General features: G+C 47.2%; 1 protein-coding gene across 2 annotated transcripts in view; it reads left to right on the top strand.

Moving 5' to 3' along the window:
- The window catches only part of TAF1A (TATA-box binding protein associated factor, RNA polymerase I subunit A), a 394276-nt gene that overhangs the window by 348942 nt on the left and 22813 nt on the right, over window positions 1-22521 (top strand). For both annotated transcript variants that reach the window (XM_086927938.1, XM_086927937.1), the window contains exon 10: window positions 8812-8966. In XM_086927938.1, coding sequence (XP_086784064.1) covers window positions 8812-8966 — 155 coding nt within the window. The remainder of the gene's footprint in view (window positions 1-8811; window positions 8967-22521) is intronic.

Here is a 22521-nt window from a genome sequence, read left to right as displayed (position 1 = left end):
GCTGAAGGTGGATAAAGGGCAAACATCACCGTGTGCATCCAAGCACCATCAAGAGGCGAATGAATGAGAAGTACCCATCACCAGATCCTTCCTGGAGACTCTCTTCAACTCACTTAGGGAAGACTTCCAAACTTTGAAGCAAGAGGTCGCAGGGGAAGTCCGAGCGATTAGGAGGGAAGTGGATGGCCTAGGGGAAAGGGTATCCACCATGGAAGAGGCAAGTCACGCAAGAGACGAGGAGATGGAGCAGCTACAACAAGAGGTGATTAGGCTGAGAGACCAGCAAGTCGACCTCCAGGCCCTTGCTGAGGATTTGAAAAATAGGTTCCGGCGGAATAACATTCGGGTCCGCGGCGTTCCACCCAAAGAAGAAGGCACGGACATCACGGGGTACCTGCAAGCCTTATTCCGAGACATTCTGGGTGAATCTGCAGACTTTGCAATTAGAATAGACAGAGCCCACAGAGTGGGACTGATGCGGCGGACATTGGCGCCGCCTCCGGATATCCTGGCCTTTCTCCCGGACTATCCGCTCAAGGAACGCATCCTCAGAGAGGAACGACGACAGCAGCCCCTGCGGTTTCAGGGACACCCGTTGGCCCTCTTCCAGGACTTATCGGCAATTACACTCCAAAAACTCAAGACCTTCAAAATAGCCACGGACTTTCTGAGGAGCAAAGAGACACCGTATGCCTGGGGTCACCACTTCGGACTCATCTTCCGATGGAATGGAGCCCTGCATCAGCTCCACTCTCTGCAAGAAACATGCGACCTGCTGGGCATCAGTCAACCTGAGGAGGGCGCGTCACCGATGAGACCTGGATGGCAGTCTAGGGATGGCTGGCAGCAAGTTGTTCGGCGGCGGACATCGGGAACGAGCACAAGACCTGACGCGCACACCATCAAGACAGAGATGGACAACGCCATCTTGGAGGTGGTCAAAGACACTGCTCTTACAGACTAATATGCCTCCGGGGGGAGAAACCACCAGCATCACTCATTCCGCAGGTCCGGAGGGGGGGGGTCCGGGGGGCACCATGAGGAACGACGTGTCCGGACGTCCACACAGGTAACTCACCACAGACCTGTTCGGAAGGGAGGCAGGACTGGGACTATGTTCACTAATTGGGGCACTACACCGGGGATGGCGGGGGCGGGGGCGGGGGAGGGAAGGAGGGGGGAGATGGAGTTGGGAGTTCTGGGGGGAGGGACGGGGATGTTTCTTGGAGGGTAGGCGGTGGGGAGGGCTGGGGGGGGCACGGGCGAAAGTTAGGGGACCGGGGACGGGCCGAATGTTGTTGTTGGGGTACCCCTTGTCCACTTTTTTCTTTTCTTTATGTTTACACCTCGCACATCACTCAGAACATTGGAAGCAACCCTGACGTGGGATGAAGCCTGCCAGACTTAAAGTACTATCTCTAAACGAGAGAGGGCTCAACAACCCCATTAAGCGCCGGGTGGTGTTGTCCCTCCTAGAGCACTCCGCATCCGACATTTGAGTGCTCCAAGAGACACACCTGTTGCCCAAAGACCAACACAGACTTAAAACTCGAGCCTTCCCCACACAACTTTTCTCGTCTTCCTCCAAGAAAGTGGCTGGGGTAGCAATCTTGGTGGCCAAATCAATCTAGGCAAAATTGTACAACGAGAGGCGGAACTGAAGGGAAGGCTGCTAGTCTATCGCTTCCTAGTAGCCGGTCTGACACTACTAGTGGGCTCGGTCTATGCACCAATGAGGGGCAGGAATAATTTCTTCGGACAGCATTAGGGGCTGCCACAGCCAACACCGAACAGCACCTACTGATAGGGGGTGACCTTAACTTAGTTTTTCATAACACTGCAGACCGCTCCTGTCAGAGGAAAGGTCAGGTGGGGGCCCTGTCCAAATCTGAACACTCATATCTCCGGGACCTCGGCCTCACTGACCTATGGAGACACCTACACCTGCGCAGTACTGCCTACACCTACCACTCTGGGGCACATAAGTCCTATGCCAGGTTAGACTACCTCCTCTGCACTTCCCCGCTGGCATCGCGAGTGGAGGAAGTGGACATACTGCCGGCCTCACTATCGGACCATTCTCCAGTAACGGCCACATTCCTCTTACCGGCCACACCGACCCCACAGCGACACTGGCGCCTCAAGGAAGCCCTTCTTCATACCCCCTCGACAGTAGACCGGATCAAACTCGCTATCACACAATTCCTGACACACAACAACAATACTGATACCAGACAGGCCACTCAATGGGCTGCCCTTAAAGCGGTCTTAAGGGGCGAGTTTATATCTATCACCACAGCCAACAACAAGGAGAGAGCGCGGAAAAGGGCCCAAATTACGCAGCGGGTGACAGAGCTGGAGCAAATGCACCAGAGCACGGGGGTGGTGCAGGCCTGGCGTCAACTATGCACAAAAAGGAAGATGCTAGCCGCTCTCGACTAAGACACAGCGGAATACGCGGCCCTCCGCCTTCGACGGGCCTACTGCGCGGGGGGGAAAGATGCGGTCGGCTGCTGGCAAACAAACTACGGGGACAGTGCCAAAGGCAGGGGGTGCAGGCTATTCACACGGAACGGGGTGACCTAGTCTCGGATAACGAGACAATAGCGGAGACCTTCGGGGCGTTCTACCGATCCCTCTATGCTGGCGAGACACTCGATCTACAAGCGGGCCACTCCTACTTGCGGGAAGCTCACCTCCCGTCACTGAATCAAGCCCAAGCAGGCTTCTTGGACAGGCCCATTGGCCTGGAGGAAGTGGTGTCAGCGATCTCCCGCTTGAAACTCTGGAAATCCCCCGGCCCGATGGGTATCCAGCAATCTTTTACAAAACATTCTGCCATCAAGTAGCCCCCCTGCTGCGGGATCTTTTTAACTCCTTTGCTCAGCCTGGTGCGATTCCCGCTGAAATCCTAGAGGTGGCGATCTCGGTCATACCGGAACCCGGCAGAGACCCAACCCGCTGTGGTTCGTACCGGACGATTTCGCTTCTGAATATTGATTTTAAACTATATACGGGTATTCTGGCGAGCCGGCTCGCACCGTACATGCAACAATTGGTGGAGCCAGATCAGGCGGGCTTTATACCCCAACGACAGACGAGTGACAACACCAGGAGAGTTTTACACCTCATTGAAGCAGGGTCGCGCACGCGCCCGGATTGCATGCTCCTCACTATTGATGCTGAAAAGGCATTCGATAGGGTGCATTGGCCCTACCTGGAACAGGTCCTCCATCACTTTGACTTTGGGGACGTTCTTTGCACTCGTATTTTAAACTGCTACAGACAGCCCAGCGCCACGGTACGTGTTAACGGGCATAACTCCCCTCGCTTCCAGATAGGTAGGGGGACCAGGCAGGGATGCCCCCTTTCCCCTATCCTGTTTGCTCTGTATATGGAACCACTAGCACAGTGGGTCAGGCAGCATGGTCTTATCAAGGGTATCCCATTCGGAGGGGACATGCACAAAATCTGCCTCTACACAGACGATATTTTACTCTCCCTTACAGATCCTGTCCGATCGCTACGTGCACTCTTTATCGAACTCCATAGTTTTACACAAGCTTCCGGCTTTAAAATCAATACAGACAAATCGGTCGCTCTTAACGTCTCGCTGTCGCCCGAGACCCTGGCTGAAGTGCAAGAGGAACATGACATGCAATAGTCTGGCACCACAGTTCCCTATTTAGAAGTTCTTATAGGCCCCACCATACCAACTACGGTGGAGGCGAACTATGCCAGACTTCGCAAGCAGATCCGCGAGGAGCTCCAGAGATGGAAGCGCCATTCCCTCTCCTCGCTGGGGAGGATAGCCGCCTCCAAGATGACTCTCCTGCCACAGATCCTTTACCTATTTCAAACACTCCCCCTTCGGCCTCCAAAAGGCTGGATCCAGCAGACGCAATCTGAACTGGCGCGCTGCATATGGCAAGGTCGCCGACCACGTTTCAAACAGGCCATAGCTGTGCTCCCACCGGCCCATGGCAGAGTGGGAATACCGGATCTCCAGCTTTACTTTTACGCAGCACAACTCCGGTGTCTGGTGGCATGGCATCAGGTGGAATCAACTGGCTTTTCCAAGACCAGGCAGTCGCAGGTATGCCCCTTCAAGGGATTCCCTTTCTTCCCAAGCGCCACCGGCCACCTAACCTCTACACATCCTACATCACTGTCACGGTCATGGAGGTGTGGGATCGAGTCGCCGCCAAACACGAACTGACAACCTTTCCCTTGCCAACCCCGATTTCACCCCGGGCCTCGACCCGAAGGCATTCGCGAACTGGAGACGCTCTCCCTGCAAGGCGTTAGGACACCTATTTAACTTGGAAGGTATTCTCTCCTTTCAACAGTTAAAAGAAGAATATGGCATATCTGAAGGGGACAGGTTAGCTTGTTTGCAAGTACGACACTGGGCTTTCCACCCCGACGTTAGACCCGGAGCGCAACGCCACCTTACTCCCTATGAGAAATGGCTGGTCACCCGCACTTCCGAGAAAGAGTTAATCTCTGATCTGTACCAACACCTCCTCCTCACAAACATCCACACATATAACGCGGGCAGGTGTCGGTGGGAATGAGAACCTGGACGGGCCCTAACTCACAAAGAGTGGAGCGGTATCTATCACATAGCACGACACTCCGCATATCATGCTGGGCTGACTGAAACCCTGACCAAGGTAGCCACCTATTGGTACCACACTCTGGAGAGCCTTCACCAAATGGACCCCCACATTAGTGACCGTTGTTGGAGAGGGTGTGGGGAACTGGGCACATTGGAACACTTACTCTGGAGCAGCGACCGCTTACCGGGATACTGGGACCCGATATTGGATGACATTGACTCCCACCTAGATACCCAACTTCCCCGATTCCCTGCCTACATTTTGCTAGGATTGCCCAATGCCCTGAGGTACCCTCGAAAAGGCCCGAAGGGGCCATCTCATCGCTATCGCATTGGGGGCGGCCACGCAAAACATCCTGGCCCACTGGAGAACATCACAGGTCCCCCCCACACACAGGCTGGCTACATAGGTTGTGGATGGTGCTTGGTATGGAAAAGATGTCCCTGGCACAGGCCGGGCTTGGGGATGAGTTCCCAGAGTTGTGGAGGCCATTCTGAACGCTGCTCACAGGAGAATTCCGGGAAATGAGTTGCCCACGATACTTACGCCTTATCCGATTGGCAGACACCCCGATTACAGAACAGAAGGCGTCCCAGCACAAACCGAGAACCAGACGCTGATGCTTCCACCATCCCCTTTTCTTCCTTGCGATGATGGAGATATCCTTTTGTTTTGTGGACAAGCGGGGGGGTCATGTTATATTATGTTCAGTTGTTACCAACGGCCCGCGTTATTGATTGGCTCCGATTGACATTGCATTGCATATCATTCCCACTCTGGAGCCTGATTCTTTATGCTTGCATGGAATATTTATTTATTTATTTATTTATTTATTTAAGTAGCTTATACAGCGCGCAGCTACCCCCGGAGGGGTGTCCCGGTGCTAAAACAGAAACTCAGGGAAGGAGGAGTGGATCAAGCTTATTACAAGACTGGAGTCATAATCTGGAGAACAGCCAGGTTTTTAATGGATTCAGACGGGCAGAACCTGAGGTCGAGTGGGAGGAATATTGTGGTCCTATCGTTTTGCTCTTTGTGAAAATTCAATAAAAGATTTAAACCATAATGTCAAAGCCACAATAGGCCCACAACACTACTGAAAGTTCACCTTTGTTTACTGCAGGGCTCCTTCTACCCTCTTAAATTCTCACTGCTGGTTTATGGGGAACGATACGAAAAATAATCGTCCTCAAACCAATCAAGTATGTAATATAAATCAATTAAAACAATCAAATCCTTAGGAGCTCGTGAATTAACTGCTCATAGTATTATAGAAATATCACAAGGAAAAATGTGTAACAGCCAGAAGTATCCGGAAACATGTAATTTATTCTATGTTAGAGAGTTTTTTTCTGCAAAGATATATTCATATAAAGGTTGTCCGTGACTAATTATCTGAGATAAATTCAATTATAAACAGTTTGTGTTGTGGGTTACCCCATTATCTATAATGAACATATATTCATAAACAGTAGAATTTTCTAAACAATAGAATTTCCAAGTGGTTGCTTCCAAGAGAACGTGCAACAAAGTGAGGGCTCAAGAGTAGTGAGTGAGAACGATCCCAGGTGAAGGATAGAAGGAAGTTAAAAGTAGGATTCAACAGTTTGACTGACAGAAAAATATCAATAAGGATAACCTGACCTAGACATATTTTACATGGACTATTTACAATTATTCACAATCCAGGATTGTATCCCGAGTAGGCACGACATGGATGTTTTTTTTTTGGTCCAGGTTCAAAGGGTATGGGTGTTGACGTTTCGACCTGACTTGTGGCGCTAAGGGTGCTTGGGACCTTGGCCTGAGGGTCTTCCTCAGGACTGGGGTGGGCAACCAACCGGGGGTGTGGTATTAGATTTTCACATCTAATGGAGGATAAAATGAGATTGTCAGAATAGTGCACATCTATAGCTCCTGGGAAGTAAATTGGGCATTTGTTGGAGCTTACCCGTAAAAGGTTGCGGAAGGGACCAGTCTAATCCTAACTGGCGTGAAAGCAGGAAGCAGCCGCTCTCTGCTTGGGTGATGTATTTAATCCATAAGTGATTTAACCACAAAGGGAGGATGGTCACACCGCTAATAAGTGGGTTTGAAGGGCAATGATTGAGTGGAGACTGTAACATAAAGAAGCAATGACAATATCACAGTGGTCCCTAGTAGTTAAGAAATCTGAAACGCTGTCTGGTCGGGGTAGGTTCCAGAAGCAGCGGGGCGGCGAGTCAATTGCCTGCAGTTGTCAGTCTCCTCACACGGGCTCCGGTATAGAGACTGAAGGAGCAGAGACCTGTGGTATTTAAGCAAGCCTTGCACCACGAGGACCTTCACCGGAACTTTCCAGCATTGATGGCGTGAGTCTCACGCTACCTGCGTCATGACTCCAGTGTAGAGAGAGAGAGAAGGAAGACTATGCAACGAGTTGCGGGTCAACCTACGGTGCAAGTGTCATCCGTTACCCTCATTATTATTATTATTATTATTATGTTTCTTATATAGCGCCAGAATCGACCCGCGAAGGGGTATCTCCATGCTTGCCTTGGGAACCCGTCCTGGTTTTTCCCTGTGAGATAGCCCCTACAGGGCATCCCCAAGGTGAAAGCCAGGCATCCCGCCGCGGGGGGGGGGGGCGATGTGGAGATTAAGCAAGCCTAATGCCCAGAGTTGCAGAGTGTGAACCCATGATTAGGTCAGGCACCGAAGCGAGAATTATCGAGTCCGTGGACATTTGAGCTCAACACCCTGCCGCGTCGGGAATCGAACCCTGGTCCCGGGTCTGACCTCTGCTTCAGGGTCTGCCTGCTCTAACCAGTGAGCCACACTTCTCCAATGGGTCCTTATATGGACCCATTGAATTAAATAAATTGAACTGACTGGTTACCCCGACCCCTATGGTCTGACCCATCATGTATGATTGAACGGGTGTGAATTGCACATTAGTGGCGGTGTTCCATGGTGCCATAATAGGGCTGGTGTTCACATTTGGTATTGAGCGTGTATACCTAGAGTGAATCCGCATGTCACAGGGAAACAGAGCCAGTTGGCTCTAAGGGTACCGATGCAATCTAGTTTGACAGAGCAGACGACGCATGATTTCTACATGTCCATGTGCACCATTGTGCTTGGACCGGATCAATCCCCGGGTGATGTTGGTGACATAACAAATTGTGTGCTCAGTGACAATTGCATTAATGTGTGGTGATCCATATAATTACACAAAAATAGTTACACATTTAAAACAGCTTTGCCGAAAGATTCTCCCAAGCTGAGGGCCCCCCACACTCAATCTACCCTTCATATCAAGAAAAGCTCCATCTGCTGTAACAGAAAATTAGTCCAAACCTCCTACAAATCTATTTTGATTGCTAATTGAGAAGACCATAAAAGATAACTACACCTGCTTTGTTGTAATATTTAACATTGTTATAGCATTTGCTGACAACAGTGTCTATGTTCTAGTTCGGTTCCAGTTGTTGCACTATCAAATAACGTAACCTCTGCAATTGTCTTATGTCTGGTTTCCATTGGAAGCCATTAGTTTGAATAACTGGATACAAATTTGGTTATTCATTGCCAGATGAAATGCTTTCTTCACCTGTGTTCCACCGCCTCACCCAGGTTTCCAGATGCTAGAGGGAGGCAGCAAAATGATAGCTGATAGGGTCACCCATCTTTTACTGCTTCTCCCAGGTCTCCACATTCTTGAGGAAGGCGGAAAACCACAGACAGCACACTGTCTGCACCAACTGCCACATTCCCCTGTCACCATGGATCACCACAGCATTGCACTCATAATGATAAAAATCCATGCTGACAGCAGTGCCGGACAGTGGAGAGCGCAGCTTTAGAGCAGGGAGTGGGAGTGTTGGCACAGAGGGTGGTGCGGGTTTTAGATGGCTGAAGGTCAGGTTATTTATTTATTTTTAATTTGGGACCAGAGGAGGTTTGGGAATGTTTCAAATGGAAAGGGTGATGGGTGGTTGGTGTCAGGAGTCCATGTATGTTTTTTATCGTCAGTTTGGTTGGGGTTTTGTGGAAAAGTAGATATAATGGGTGGTGGAGTTGGGTAAAAGGAGGCCAGTTAGAAGACCAGATGTTTGCTAGAGCTGTATACTTTTATAGCACCTATTTTCCCACCTGTATCTTTTCTTTGAGGTTGTCACACTTTTTTGTCTTGTCCTTTCTGCTCTAGGGAGCATCTTGAATGGCTGCTTCAAGAATGGGATTCGAGGAAAGACTGGTGGCCTGCTTATCACTTTAGTCACTTCCAGGCTGAAAAGGATTGGCAGCAAAATGAAAGGCTAGCAATGAAGAAGGCATTCGTGGCAAACATCTTATTGGGAAAAGGTACTATTTTATTTCTATTCTGTGATGCTCTGCAGAAATGATTGGTTTTTCAATGCCTTCTGTCCTGGACAAAACATCAGGTGTTTCAAGGCAGATGGGTATTTCATTTTGCGAAATCGAGAAATATAAAAATGTAGTGCATTAAGTGCTTCCTTTGTTTATGCTTTTGCTACTGTTCATCAAGTTGCATGTATACCATAATTGGAGCACCACAAATCATGTTCCTGCTTTTATCTCCTGTTATTTAGACACAGAGTTCAATGAGGAATAATGGAGTGCCCATGTCTCTGTACTAACTTCTTTTTCCAGCTTGCAGATGGGGTACTTTTAGATCCTTATATTAATTAATTTCCAGAAAACTGTTTCTGCACTATAGAGGCTAGCTCTTACCACTAGCTAAATCTTCCTAAATGGTAACCTAGTACAAAATAAACTGCATTGTTCATGGCGACAATTATTTATCTTAAATTTTATAATTTGTATAGTGCGGACCTAACCATTGACAGAGTGGAGCACTTTACAGATTACCAGAAATGCAGTTCAGGGAATACAGATAGTAGTAGAATAAGGGTGTGCACAAACAATCATAGATTAGAGTACAAAACAGACTGTAAAGGAGCATAGTGTTTTGTTAGACTGGTTCTATATAGGTGAGTTTTAAGATTCCTTATGAAATGGATAAAAACGTAATATCATGAATTATGTCTCTTTTTTTTATTGCTACATTTTGTATTTTGTGAGTGATTAATCTTGTGGCTGAGAATCTGAAAATCATATTTTTTTAGAAGACTCCTCACCAACACCACCTCTGTCAGTTTGTGGATTTCTGCAATTAGTACGATAGAAAATCAGATCCAAGACTTACACAATTCTTCTACTTGGTGGCGTCCTCCTACAACATTTCCTCTGGGCTAGCCAGCATTTGTGTAGGAGTTTAATAAAGCTCTGTGAAGTTCAAGAAGTAAGATGATGGCTCAGTGCATCTCCGTAGAGTGCATAGAAGAAAAAAATTATAATAGTTAATAGTGGACCGCAGGCAGCTCTTATGATCCCCCCTGTGCTTCTGTAGGCAATCGTCTCAGTGCTAGGGCATTGAGCTAACCTTCTTGGTACATGCTGTTCACTCCATCAGGTCTAAGACCGCTTGAAAGATTTTATGTAAGTTCAACTAATTGACAAAATGTTTATACTTGTCGCCACATTACATCACGTTTTGTATGGGCCATATTCTCTGGTTAGATGGCTTATTGTTAACCACGGTCTGGGTTTTGTGGCTGTGTGTAATCTTTTCTTATCTTGCTTATGGCTGTTTCTGCATTGCTGCTTTTTGATATTCTTAAACTTTGGTAAATGGGAGAGCGCTGAATGTAAGAGCATCACACCGATGGGCCAACAAAAGGCAATACATAATCCTCACAGCTGCAACCAAGTAGGAGTTACCTGCTTGTAGCAGTTAAGGAGCCGCTCACCGAAGTATTCATGTTATCTATTAGACCTGACAGCCTTAAGATGGGCTTCCCCAACTTTTTGCCCTCCTCCCTCCAGTTTTCTGATCTGAACTAATTTTTGTTAGTTTTAGAACTCTGTGCACCTTACCACTGCTGACCAGTGCTAAAGTGCTTGTGCTCTCTCTCCCAAACATGGTAACATTGGCTTTTTCCCAATTGGCATATTTAATCTGCTTATAAGTCCTTAGTAAAGTTCTCTACATGTGGCACGGGCCTGCAAATTAAATGCTACGAGTGGGTCTGTAGCACTCATTGTGGCTCCCACCTAAGGAGCCCTCTAACCATGTTTTAGCCTGCCATTGTGGAGCCTGTATGCACAGTTATAAACTGCTACTTGGGCCAGACAAGGCTGTCTAGCCTAATCCTTCTCTTTTCATACAGACAAGCAACCCCTAACGTAGACCCCGACTACCCACAGGGCAGGGTCCCATGTATTTAAAAGGAAGGACGTGTACTTTTAAGTTTTACATGTCCAGGTAATGAAAAACCCTTACATTTTGTTTTTTATTACTGCAAGGCATTCTCTCCCTTAGGATAACATTGAGATTTCCTTATTACAGCTTTTAAGTGTAATTCCTAACTGTGAAGAGATAAACTTTTCAAGATTAGTGTCATTTCAACTCACAATTTAAAATCATTAGTTAGGTGAAGTTGAATTTTAAATTTGAGTTTATTAAATGCCACTTTTAGGAATTTGGCATTTATTTACTTTTGCCATTTGATCCCTTCTGGCTGTTTCTGAGATACACTTCTGGGGTAGGTGACAGCTGCCTTCCTCATACCCTCTAGACCGCCACACACAAAGGAAGGGTAAGTGTGTCTGAGTAGTTATTCACATGCAGATGGGCTATCCTGAGCAGTATGGGACGGAGGAGCTGACACACCTGAAAGGGCTATGGCCTGTCCTCACCCAAAGGATTGATTACCCCATGTAAGGTGTCTGGAGAAAGGGCAGGAATGGAGAACTTGTGCCCACTTCAAAGTTTTCTTTGAAGTCTCCTCTACTTCAAAGGCACCGCTTGGTATAAGTACTGGACATCTGGCCCTACCAAATCAGTACACTTCTGGAGCTTTGACTGCCATGCCAGGAAGAAGAACTACTGTGCTGCTGAAAGTGCTTCCACTCTGGTGGACTGCCTCTTTGCTGGAATCGACGCATCCTCTGCTGCAAGAGCAAAATTGATGCATCTCTTCTGTTGCGGGGAATCAGACCAGGGCATCGGAGTTGGAACTGCTCGTTTGCACCTGGAATCCCTACTTCGGCACCGATGCATCGCCGCCACTGCATGGAGAATATCGACAAATCATCTCTACAGCGTGGAGAAACCCCGTGCATTACATTCAGAACTGCCACACTCCGGAACAGACGCTTTGCTCACGTAACAAATGCATCACCGCAGTTGCATGGAGAAACTCTGAGTAACACCTCTACTGCATGGAAATCACTGACTCAGCCCGCTGTTGTGACCAGGGTTAAGTAACTTTGGATCAGCGGACCCTGCATGGGTTCTGTATCTGGCCCGTGCTCCATCACGGTCGCTCTGAACTCTTGACTTTATCCTGAACCACCACATCCAATTAACTGTTTAGGTGCTACTTGCTTCTAAGCTCTATTTTTGCATGTAGTCTTTAAAAAATCATATCTTAGCTTCTACTTGATGGATTTTTGTAGTTTTGGTCTTGTTTTATTTATAAAACAATAATCTACTTTTCTCAGCTGGTGTGAAGTCTTTTTGTGGTGTTGTCACTATGTTATTGTATTAAGAGTTGCACAAATATTTTACACATTGCCCTTGAGTTAAGCCTGACTGCTTTACGCCAAGCTACAAGAGGTTTAGCACAGGATACTTCAATTTAAGGTGTGTTGCATTTTACACTGGCTAGGATTGTGGTTCCTGGTTGGACAGGGTGTGTACTTCTTATTACCAGAAACCCCATTTTTAACAGTGGAGATAAGCGGTGAGGGTAGGACTTGTGTTTGTGCAGTGCCATTCAATAACCAGGTGCACACTACCCTTTCACATCGAAGACCATTTCAGATTTGTCTTCATTTTTCCCTGCTTTGTATTTTGATTCATCCTCTACATCATGTCTCTGGCTAGTTCTGTGACTGGAAACAGAGAGTTTGGGTGGACCAAGCTGGAAGATTACACAGTGGTGCAGTTGTTAATCTTCTACAAGGATTTTAGAAATGGGGTCTCAAGTTGGCAGAGGTATGCACCTTGTCCAAGTAGGGACCCACACTTTAGTCAGGGTAAGCATAGTACACATTAAAATTTTCTGTGCTCACTCTCTGGTAGCTTGGCACAGAGATGTCTGGCTAAACGAAAGATGCAATGTGTAAAGTATTTGTGCACACACATACACAAATACACACAGTAACACAGTGAAAACACCACAAAAGTACTCCGCACCAGTTTAGAGAAATAGCCAATATTTATCTGAGTAAACCAAGACCAATATGACAAAAATACAACATGCACAAATCAAGATATGAATTTTTAAAGATTGAATCAAAATGCAGTCAATAGCTCCAACTGGGGCTATCTGACTCCAAAAGTTCAGTCCGACCACGATGGAGCACGGGCTGGATACAGGAATCATGCAGACCCCCTTACAGTTCCTTGGATGCTTCAGAAATCAAAGACTATGAGTTGCGCAGAGGAGGTGAGGCATCGTAGATGCAGTTGATGCACTGGTTCCGAAAGGTGGTGCAAGGTCACTGAAGCTTTTCCACTCCCGGACGATGCGTTGTGCAGAGGAGGTGATAAGTTGGTTGCAGTTGCGAGGCCTTGGTTCCTGAAGGCCAAGCAACATCAGTGATACGTTGATGTCAACAGCGCGATGTGTTGATTCTACGGCTTAGGAGGTGAACTGCTGGGCTGAAGGCGATGCATCGGTCAAAAGCCACTCATTTCTGGGGATGCGTCGGAGTCAGAATGGTGTACTACTGCCGTTGGTGGTGCTGTGTCTAAGACTCGTGCAGTGGCAGTTCTTTGGAGGCACTGCGGCAATGTCGGAGCTGCATTGAAAGTCAAGATAGTTGCGTCAAGCACTAAGTGATCGGTATTAATAGCTTCGGTGCAGGAAGCGGCTATTTTGCAGGGATGCACTGGTTACAAATTGATGCTTTGGAGTCGATGCTCTAATTTCTTGGTTACTGCACCAAATTCACCTCCAAGGGCCCAGGACTTGATTTGGTACCACTTGGCAGGCTAGGACTCACAGCTGAGGAGCCCAGGTGCTTGTAGCAAGATGTAGGTGAAGTCTTTGATGTCCCTGGGACTTCAGCTCAGTCAAGCCCTTGGAGAACCTTAGAAAGCAGTATGCAGTCCAGTCTTCTCACTCCCAGGTAAAAAGCAGCAGGCCAACACAGCAAAGCAAGAAGCAAAGTGGCAGTCCCTCCTGGCAGCTCAACAGCTCTTCCTGGCAGAACGTCCTCAGGCCAGAAGTGTTCTGAGTATATGGTGTGAGAGGTCCACTACCAATACCCATTTTAGCTTTTGAAGTAGGGAGACTTCAAAGAACGTTCTTTGTAGTGTCCTTCCTGGCCCTGGCTCCAGACACACTACAAGGAGTATGCAGCTCTTTTTGAGGGGGCAGGCTCAGTCCTAGTCGGTGCAAGTGTCTACTCCTCCCACCACTCTAGCTCAGGAAGACCCATCAGCCTGGTGGTGGGCCATCAGGATATGCATGGCACACTTTGTGTGTGACTGTTTAGAGTGCATTCACAAAGCCCAGCTGTCATCCAACCCAGATGTGTTTTCTAGGGACAAGCAGAATGATGAAAGTAAGAAAATGCAAACTTTCTAAAAGTGGCATTTTCAGACCTGCAATTTAAAAACCAACTTCACTAAAAGATGTGTTTTTAAATTGTGAGTCCAGAGACGCCAAACTCCAATTTTCATTAGTTTCCCAATTTGAAGTTACACTTGGAAAGTGCTACAGTGCAGCTCCAATGCTAACCTATGGGAGAGGTAGGCCTAGCTGTAGCGAAGAATGAATTTAGCAGTTTTTCACTACCAGGACATGTAAAACCTAAAGGCACATGTCCACCTTTTTACATGCACTGCACTTTGCCCATGGGGCTAACTAGGACATACTCTAGAGGTGCCTTGCATGTAATTAAAAAGATAGTTTTTACCTGGCAAGTAGGTGAACTTGCCAGGTCGACATGACACTTTAAAACAGCCCCAAGCTCAGCAAAGGTCAGAAAAACCAGACTAAGAAGGCAAAGTGTTTGTGGATAACCCTGCAAATAGGGATAGGTCCAACAAAGGAGATGGGGGTACCTGCCCCAGGAACCACCAAGAAGGTGGAGTTTCAAAAGGCCTTGGGGGCCAGGGCAGAAGCCCGCTCCCAGGTGAGTAATGAGATGGGAGAGCCTGAGAATGGCTCTTCTGAGGAACCACCTGCAGCAGTTGAACCACCTGCAGCACCCTGGAATTTGTGCTCCCTGTTAGAGCAGGAAGCAGTGTCCCCTCCCGTGAGTTATCCCCTGAAGAGCTGAGGGAGAGCGAATTGAAGCTATACAGATGAGAAAAATTAAACATGGAGGCTGAAGAGAAAAAGACTAAGAGGGAAACTAAAAAGGCTGAGGCTGACAGAGCCTCAGCAGAATAGAAACTACTCTTGGCTCATGAGCTGAGTTTGAAGAAGCTGGATGTGAAGGCAAGGCAATCTGTTTCCAACTGTGATGGTGGCAGCATAAATGCAATACCTGATGAAGACAAAAGGTTCTGTATTCCCACGGTTTTGGTGCCCAGGTATGTGGGGGGAGAGGACATTGATAAGTGTTGTTCTGCTTATGAGGTTGCACTCAAGTATACATAGGGTTCCAGAGGAGCACAGGGTTTGTGGAAACACATGATTACACATGGGAGGGGCACACTTCTGACATTAGAAGTTGGGGACCAAACTAATTACACCCCTAAGAAGGTCATTTTGATTACCAAATTTAGGCGGACTTCCGAAAAGTATTGCCACTGGATTCAAGCTAGCTTGGCTGATGGCTGCTGATTAGCCAGAAACCTGTTCCAGGATGCTTGTTTCTGGTCCAGGGAAGACATGGCTTGGCAGTTCGGGCTGGACTGTTCCCATGAGGCACAGGGTCAGACTGATTTGCATATGGCAATGTCTGAACTGGGGTGGTGGAGTGAGCTAAAGAATGATGATGGATTAAACCCAGATCAGTTGACTGGGGGTGGGTGCTTGCAATATTCAACACTCCGCCCATCATCCCCTTTGGTTTTACACTTGCACACTTCTGAAATTAGAAGTTGGGGACCAAACTAATTACACTCCTATGAAGGTCATTTTGATTACCAAATCTAGGCGGACTTCCGAAAAGTATTGACAAAGATTAGGGACAGCCAGAAGCTCCCCAACCAATCTTGGGTAGATCTTTTTGATTACTCCTGTAAAGCACTGAATGGCTGGGTGAGGGGCAGCAAAGGAAATGATTTTATTGAGTTGTATCATTTGATCATGGAAGAACACATGCTCAGTATCTGTTTTACAAAGTTACGCCAGCACCTAGTTGACAGTAAGCTGACTGACCCCACGAAGCTTGTTGACGAGGCAGATCTCTGGGCTAGCACCAGACTTTTCAAAAAGGTAGCTGGGGTGGGGGGACACACCCACAAAGGTGGTCAGGGTTCCTAACGGAAGAAAGAAGGGGAAGAAAAACTGAAAAAGGAGTTCTGAAAAGGCCCCCAAAATAATTCATAAGTGAGTAATGGTAACCAGTCACAGTCTGATTCTAAAAATAAGGGATTTGTTGACCATAAGATAGGGAGGTTTGTACCCCAATGTACAGAGTGCCACAAGTATGAGCACAACTAGGTTGACGTCAAATGTCCCAAGAAGGCACAGCCCCCCACTGGTGGACAGACACCAGGGTTGGCGAGTGTAGTGCTCAGGGAGGAAGTAGTCCAAGTTAGTTTTGGGGGACTGTCAAAGGGCTGACTGAGCACCTATTATTTGCCTTGGGAGTGGATCTGGGCTGAAAAGTAGGATGGAGCGGAACTCCACAGAATTCCACTGAGTTTTTAAGGAAGTCCGCGAGCTCTGCCCAACCCTAGACAAATATTTTACGCAATGCCGCTTAGTTAAGCCTCACTGTTTTTGTGCCAGTCTGTAAGAGGGTTAAGGAGAGGTTAATTTAGTGAATTTTATGGTTCATCCTGACAAGGATTGTGGTTATTGGCGGAATGGGGTTTTCACTCCTCTCAACCAGGTGCCCAATTTGTTACACTACGCATTTAAGAGATATCTGATTCTGCAGCAAAAGTCTCCCAGTGCAGAAAATGGTGAAGCATTGTAGGTATGATCCAGACTGTACCAAGCTTCGTGAGTTCCCCCCTCTGCCGCTGGTAGGGCTTCCCCCTACTAATAATCATGGGTATGAGTTGATAATAATATGACTGGTCCGGTGTGAGTCAGTTTAATACCCAGAATTATCTGGGCAGGCACACCCCAGTGTGGCTGCTCAGTAAACAAACCTTGGCAAAGCCAGTAGGTCTCACCTTTAAGACCTGTTAGCTTTGCAGATATTGTTTACCAATGCTGTGCAGCATCAGGAAAAAGATAAATACTTTTTTGCTGATGCTGTGCAGCTTCAGTAAAAAAAGGAATACACAAAAACCTAGCAATGCCACGGCGGTCATTCCACTGGTATGCACGTGTAATGATATATGCTTGCACCTGCATCTTGATTCTCTTAAAACAATGTTTCCTATTGGTATCTGTGAGAAAATGGGTTAGTGGTTGAAAAATTGGTTGGTGAAATCCTTCGCAAGCAACAACTAAATGCGTGTCAGGGTGAACCACAAAAAGTCATTAGCCTTTGCTTAACGCTGTGATAGTTTAGCACAAAAGCAGTCCTGCTTAACTTAGCAGCAATGTGCAAAGTATTATACAGCACTGAAATGAAAACATAACACAAGAAAATCCCACACTTATTTAAAAAAATAAATTCTGAAAAATAAAATTAAACTAGAATGTCAAAAACCAATTAGTAGAGCTGGGGATATGCAATTCGAAAGTCTTAGGTAAAATTAGCAGCAAGTGCCAAATGGGGTTATCTGGTCATGCCAGACTGGGACAAAGCCAAATCCAAATAGACTGCAAACTGTGCAGAATGCAGCAGCTAGGCTTCCATTAAGGATTCCCAAATTCTAGTCTATCTCTTTCAAGAAAACTATAAGCTACACTTGTTTCCAGTTGGAGGCCGTATCAAATTCAAGGTCCTCTGTACCATCCATAAGGCCTTGCACAACACTGGCCCAGAGTTTTTCAGGCATGTCTTCCCTTGGGATGAACCCAGCAGACTCCTGCGCTCCTCTGGGGCCAAGAAAATTGTGGTCCCCAAATTCCGAAAGATTAACTCAGGAGGTAACCTCTGCCTTAGTAGTAGGGAGGATTTAAAGCTATGAATGGACGACCAGGCTGGGGACAGTGAAGTAGTGGAGGCGTATAAAAGGGTTTGCCTCGACATTCTCTCCAACCTGACGCGTCAGGGTAAAGGTAGAACACAAGGGAAGGAAGGCTGGTTTGATAAGAACTGCTCAGCGGCTAACCATAAACTTAAGGTAGCACTCAAGTCCAAACCAGTAGATAGATTGCTCGTGGCCTCTCTCAGGAAAGAATATAAGACTGCCATCGAAAGAAGGCGGTGTGAGATTAGAGAGGATGCCTGACCTCAATTGACCTCAATTGATGTGTTGAAAAGTAGCACCAAGTTCTGGGCTGTGGTTAATCAACCCTATTTTTCAGATCCTAGTAACAATGAATTGGATTGTGGAATCCAAGAAGACAAATGGTACTCGCACTTTAGGTCCGTTTACGAACAAGAGTCTTTGGGGGTAGAAGGCATGACTGCCTTCCCCCAATTGCCTTATACCTTGATAGTGAATGAGGAAGAGGTGGCCGCGGCCATTGGTATGATGACCAGTAATAAAGCTCCTGGACCAGATGGCGTTCCCTCTGATCTTTTTTTAAAGTTGATATTTTATTCTGGTCCAAAGTTTTAGCCAATGTTTTTAATAGAGTTTCTAAGACAGGCATTCCAGAGTCCTGGACTCAGTCGGTAATTGTCCCCATCTATAAAAAAGGGGATAGGGGTGACCCGGGCAATTACCGACCTATATCCCTCATTGATTCCGCGGTCAAGGTTTTAGGGAGAGTGATCCTATGTTAACTGACCGATTGGCTAGAGGAGACTAATACTCTTTCTCCTCTACAGTACGGTTTCAGAAAGGGGCGCAGTACCATCGACCAAAGCCTAAATTTACAACTGCTTATCGGGAAGTACACTTTAGCTAAGCAAGGATGCCTTTACATTGCCTTTATGGATCTGTCCTCGGCATTTGACCGAGTAAACAGATCCAAGCTGTGGGGTCAGCTCCTTAACATTGGAATAGATCCAAATATTGTGCACTTCCTAGCAGACCTCCATAGGGACCTCACTGCAACGGTCCGTTACGACAGAAAGGGGAACTGCACGGAAAAAATTAGCATTATTAATGGTGTAAGGCAGGGATGCATTCTTGCTCCCCTGCTCTTTACACTATATATAAATGATTTAGGTAGAGTCTTGGGCGCAGTGTGTAAGGACATCCCAAGGGCAGGGAAACATCTACTGCCAGCCTTACTGTACGCGGATGACGCCGCTCTCCTAGCCAGAACTGCAGTGGGACTTCAATGCCTGTTGAACTCTTTTTATGTTTTTATGAATAATCTTGACTTAAGTATTAACTTTGGTAAATCCCATGTCATGGTGGTGGGCCATAAAGCGAAGGCCAAAAAAAAGTGATGTCATTGCATTGTAATGGGCATAAGTTGTCAAGAGTCCCCAGATTTCCCTATTTGGGGGTTGTTTTTGATGAATGTTCTACGTGGCACCCTCAAATGTTGGAGAAAAAAACAGCCCTGGCACGCTCTATTTCTGCGGTGCTGGGCTTCTCACGTAAATTAGGGGTGAAGCCCATTGAGGCAGTTTTAAAAGTATACGCTGCCAAATGTATTGCCATCGCTATGTATGGCGCAGACCTGTGGGGTTTCAGGCCAGTTACATCGCTCCAGGTTACGGAAGATAATTTCTTAAAAACGCTTCTTTCCCTCCCAAGATCCATGGCAAGCTTCATAGTTCATCAGGAATGCGGCGTGGACTATCTGGAGGATAGAATTGCCATGGCCCCCATTTTAAAATGGATATCAGTCTGGCTCAATCTAGAGCTTGAAGTGAATCATGAGATCTTAAAAGACTGCCTAATGCTAGATCACTGGGAAAAGATCCCTTGGTTGATATATGTACAACAAATGTGCGAAAAGTTGGGTCGGCCTGAATTGTTCAACAAACCTTCTAGTCTGGTGAAAGGTGATTTGAAATGGGTTAAAAATACCTTTTTGTTGAACAGAGGAATGGAGAGAGAAGGTAGGGAGCTGTTAAAGCCCTCTGTCAGGTCCCATCAACTGATTGTTTCCTCTGGCCACGAACCGGAGCTCTACCTTAAGGTCGTCAACAACTCCAACCATAGGTAGCTTTTAACTAAGTTCCGATTGAACAAAATCCACTTATTAATTTCTGGCCGCCCTGGCTGGACCAGGGGCACGGACTTAGATTTGTGCAAATGCGACGGCTGTTCAATCATGGATACTGCCCACTTTCTGTTTTTTTGTGATCATTTCAAAGGCATTAGGAATAAGTTCATCATACCCCTGTTAAAAGGGAAAGGTTTTAGACAAATGAAGCCAGCTTTGCTGTACCTTCAACTTTTAGCGGAAATATGGGAAATCTACAATGTGGCTAAATTTCTGCCCATAGCGATGAGACTTAGTAAAAAGATCACTTGGTCTTAGATGATTCTTCACAAATGTTGACCATTGTAACTTGAATCAAGTTTTTTAAACTTACAACCTCTTATAATGATTTCTTCAATTATTGATCATCGTATATGTTGTTGTTTTTAAATTCTTGCCACCATGTGCTGCATATTTTATTGGGTATTCCCTCCCTTTTTATGCTGTATTTTATCATCTGTTCTGCTGCTTGGTGACTTGTGGACCTTTTTTATGTTTGTGTACTTTTATGGTTTTTGTGAATTGAACCGAATAAAGTATTTCTTGAACTTGAACTCAGGAGGTAGACGTTTCACTACACGGACAACCAAGCTCTGGAATAGCCTTCCCCCCACATATCAGAGCCTTGCCCTCTCTGACCTCCTTGAGGAAGGAGCGTAGAATGTGACTTTTTAATAAATAAGGGTCTCTTTCCTGTTGTGTGTCATATTGAGTTTAGCGCCAAGACACCTCAGGGTGTACAAGAGCTCTAAAAATCCTTTTAACATAGCATAACAAGTTCAAGCCGACCACGATGGAGGGCGGGCTGGGTACGGACTGAGTTCGACCCGCTGATCAATGAACCTGGTTGTACTTGTACTGAGAAGTGAGGTTGCGTCGGGCTGCATCATGTTGCGTTGGTTCTGATAGGGCCGCAATCAGGAGCTGCAAGGTACTGCAATGCGTGCTTCTGCTTCGAGATTCGTTATGCTGCATTAGTTCCAATGAGGCACTCAATCACAAGCTCAGGGTGCTGCGATGCGAGGTCCTACGTTGGTTCTGAGGGAACCCAGAGTTGGGCCAGGAGGAGTACTCTCATTCCAGCCAAGGGTCTAGGACCTGGGGGCACCTGTTAGTGATCAGGACTCACTCCAGCAGAGGCCAGCAGCAGGGTACAAGCAGATCGAGTTGATTCAGGACAGACGCAGGGCCGGTCTCTATAGCTTGTTATGTCCCTTTAGCTCAGAACAGGAGGCCAGTGAGCTAACCCTTGGATTCACTCTGAAGGTTCTAGGTTTAAGTAGCAGCCCCATTGTTCTTTCCTCAGGCAATAGGGCAGTCCGTTTCCAGCTGGGCAGACCTTCCAGCAGCAGGGCAACAGAGCAGTCTTTATTCTGAGTGTTCCACAGGTCCACAAGTGATCTGAAGAGTTGAGTCTGAGGAGCCAAGATTCTTGGTGCACTTGGTGGCAGCTTTGACGTGGGAGAAACTCCTAGATTCTAACCCCCAGCCCCACCCCCTCCCCCCACCCCACCAATCTGGTTCTGGAATTTCTTTCCTTCCCCTGCTCTGACTCCATGGGTCTGGAGTGACAATAGTAGGGGTGGGCGGTAAACTCCGCTCAGCTGGCGGAGTTCGCTCAGTTCCGCCCATCCTGCTTGGAACGCGGAGTTCAGCTAAACCTCTGCCATCTGCTGTGTAGCGGAGTTTACCGGCACCCACTGCTTGAGTAGAGATTCACATTTTAGCCTTTCTGCCTCCTTTATTATATCGACTATCCTGTGCCTTGTTTTCATGTGTGGTTAGGCTTCTTTTCATCCAGGAGTGTCCAGCCTTCCTTCTGGAGCCTGCCGTCTCACTCTCCTACTGTGCCTGCGGTGTCACTGAGAGACAGCAGCTCCTCTGCCTCCCTTCCACCTCCTCCTGATGCAGGAGGCACTGGCTGGATGGCTCCCCTGTCTCGATTTCCTCTTGAAAGGTAAGGCTCATGTACAGGGGTGCCATTGGGGTGGTCTAAATTAGGCTCCTGTCCAGAGGATACTTCTCTAGCAATATACAAGCAAGGAGAATGGGCAGGGGGCCAGCTGCCGGGGCATCCCACCCTGCCATCACCAAGGCCTCCTCGCACTACCAGCATCAGGGGCCTGTCGACTCACCCCTTCTATGCCCTACACACAGACGCTCTGTGCAACGCCATCCCATCTCTGGTGCTCACAGTGGCCTGTGCCCCCACCCTGCAGCATATGCTCCCTTCTCATTCCTCCCAGCAGTACTACCAAAGCCCCCCATCTTGCTGACCAAGCTAAGCTCCTTGCGTGGAATGCACTGCAGAGTTCTGGAGGCCAGGGGGCTCAACAGCCGCGACTCTGAAGGCACATCACTTGGTGCCCAGCCGCGCTCCCTATAACCTCTGCCGAGTGAATGCCGGGAGCTGTGATTCCAATTAGGCTGGACATACAACATACTAATAATTTACCCTCTGCATG

This window comes from Lissotriton vulgaris, chromosome 6 (assembly GCF_964263255.1).
Source record: "Lissotriton vulgaris chromosome 6, aLisVul1.2, whole genome shotgun sequence".
NCBI classification, from domain to species: domain Eukaryota; kingdom Metazoa; phylum Chordata; class Amphibia; order Caudata; family Salamandridae; genus Lissotriton; species Lissotriton vulgaris.
Note: the sequence above shows the minus strand (reverse complement) of the source record. Positions and strands in the feature narration are given on the sequence as shown.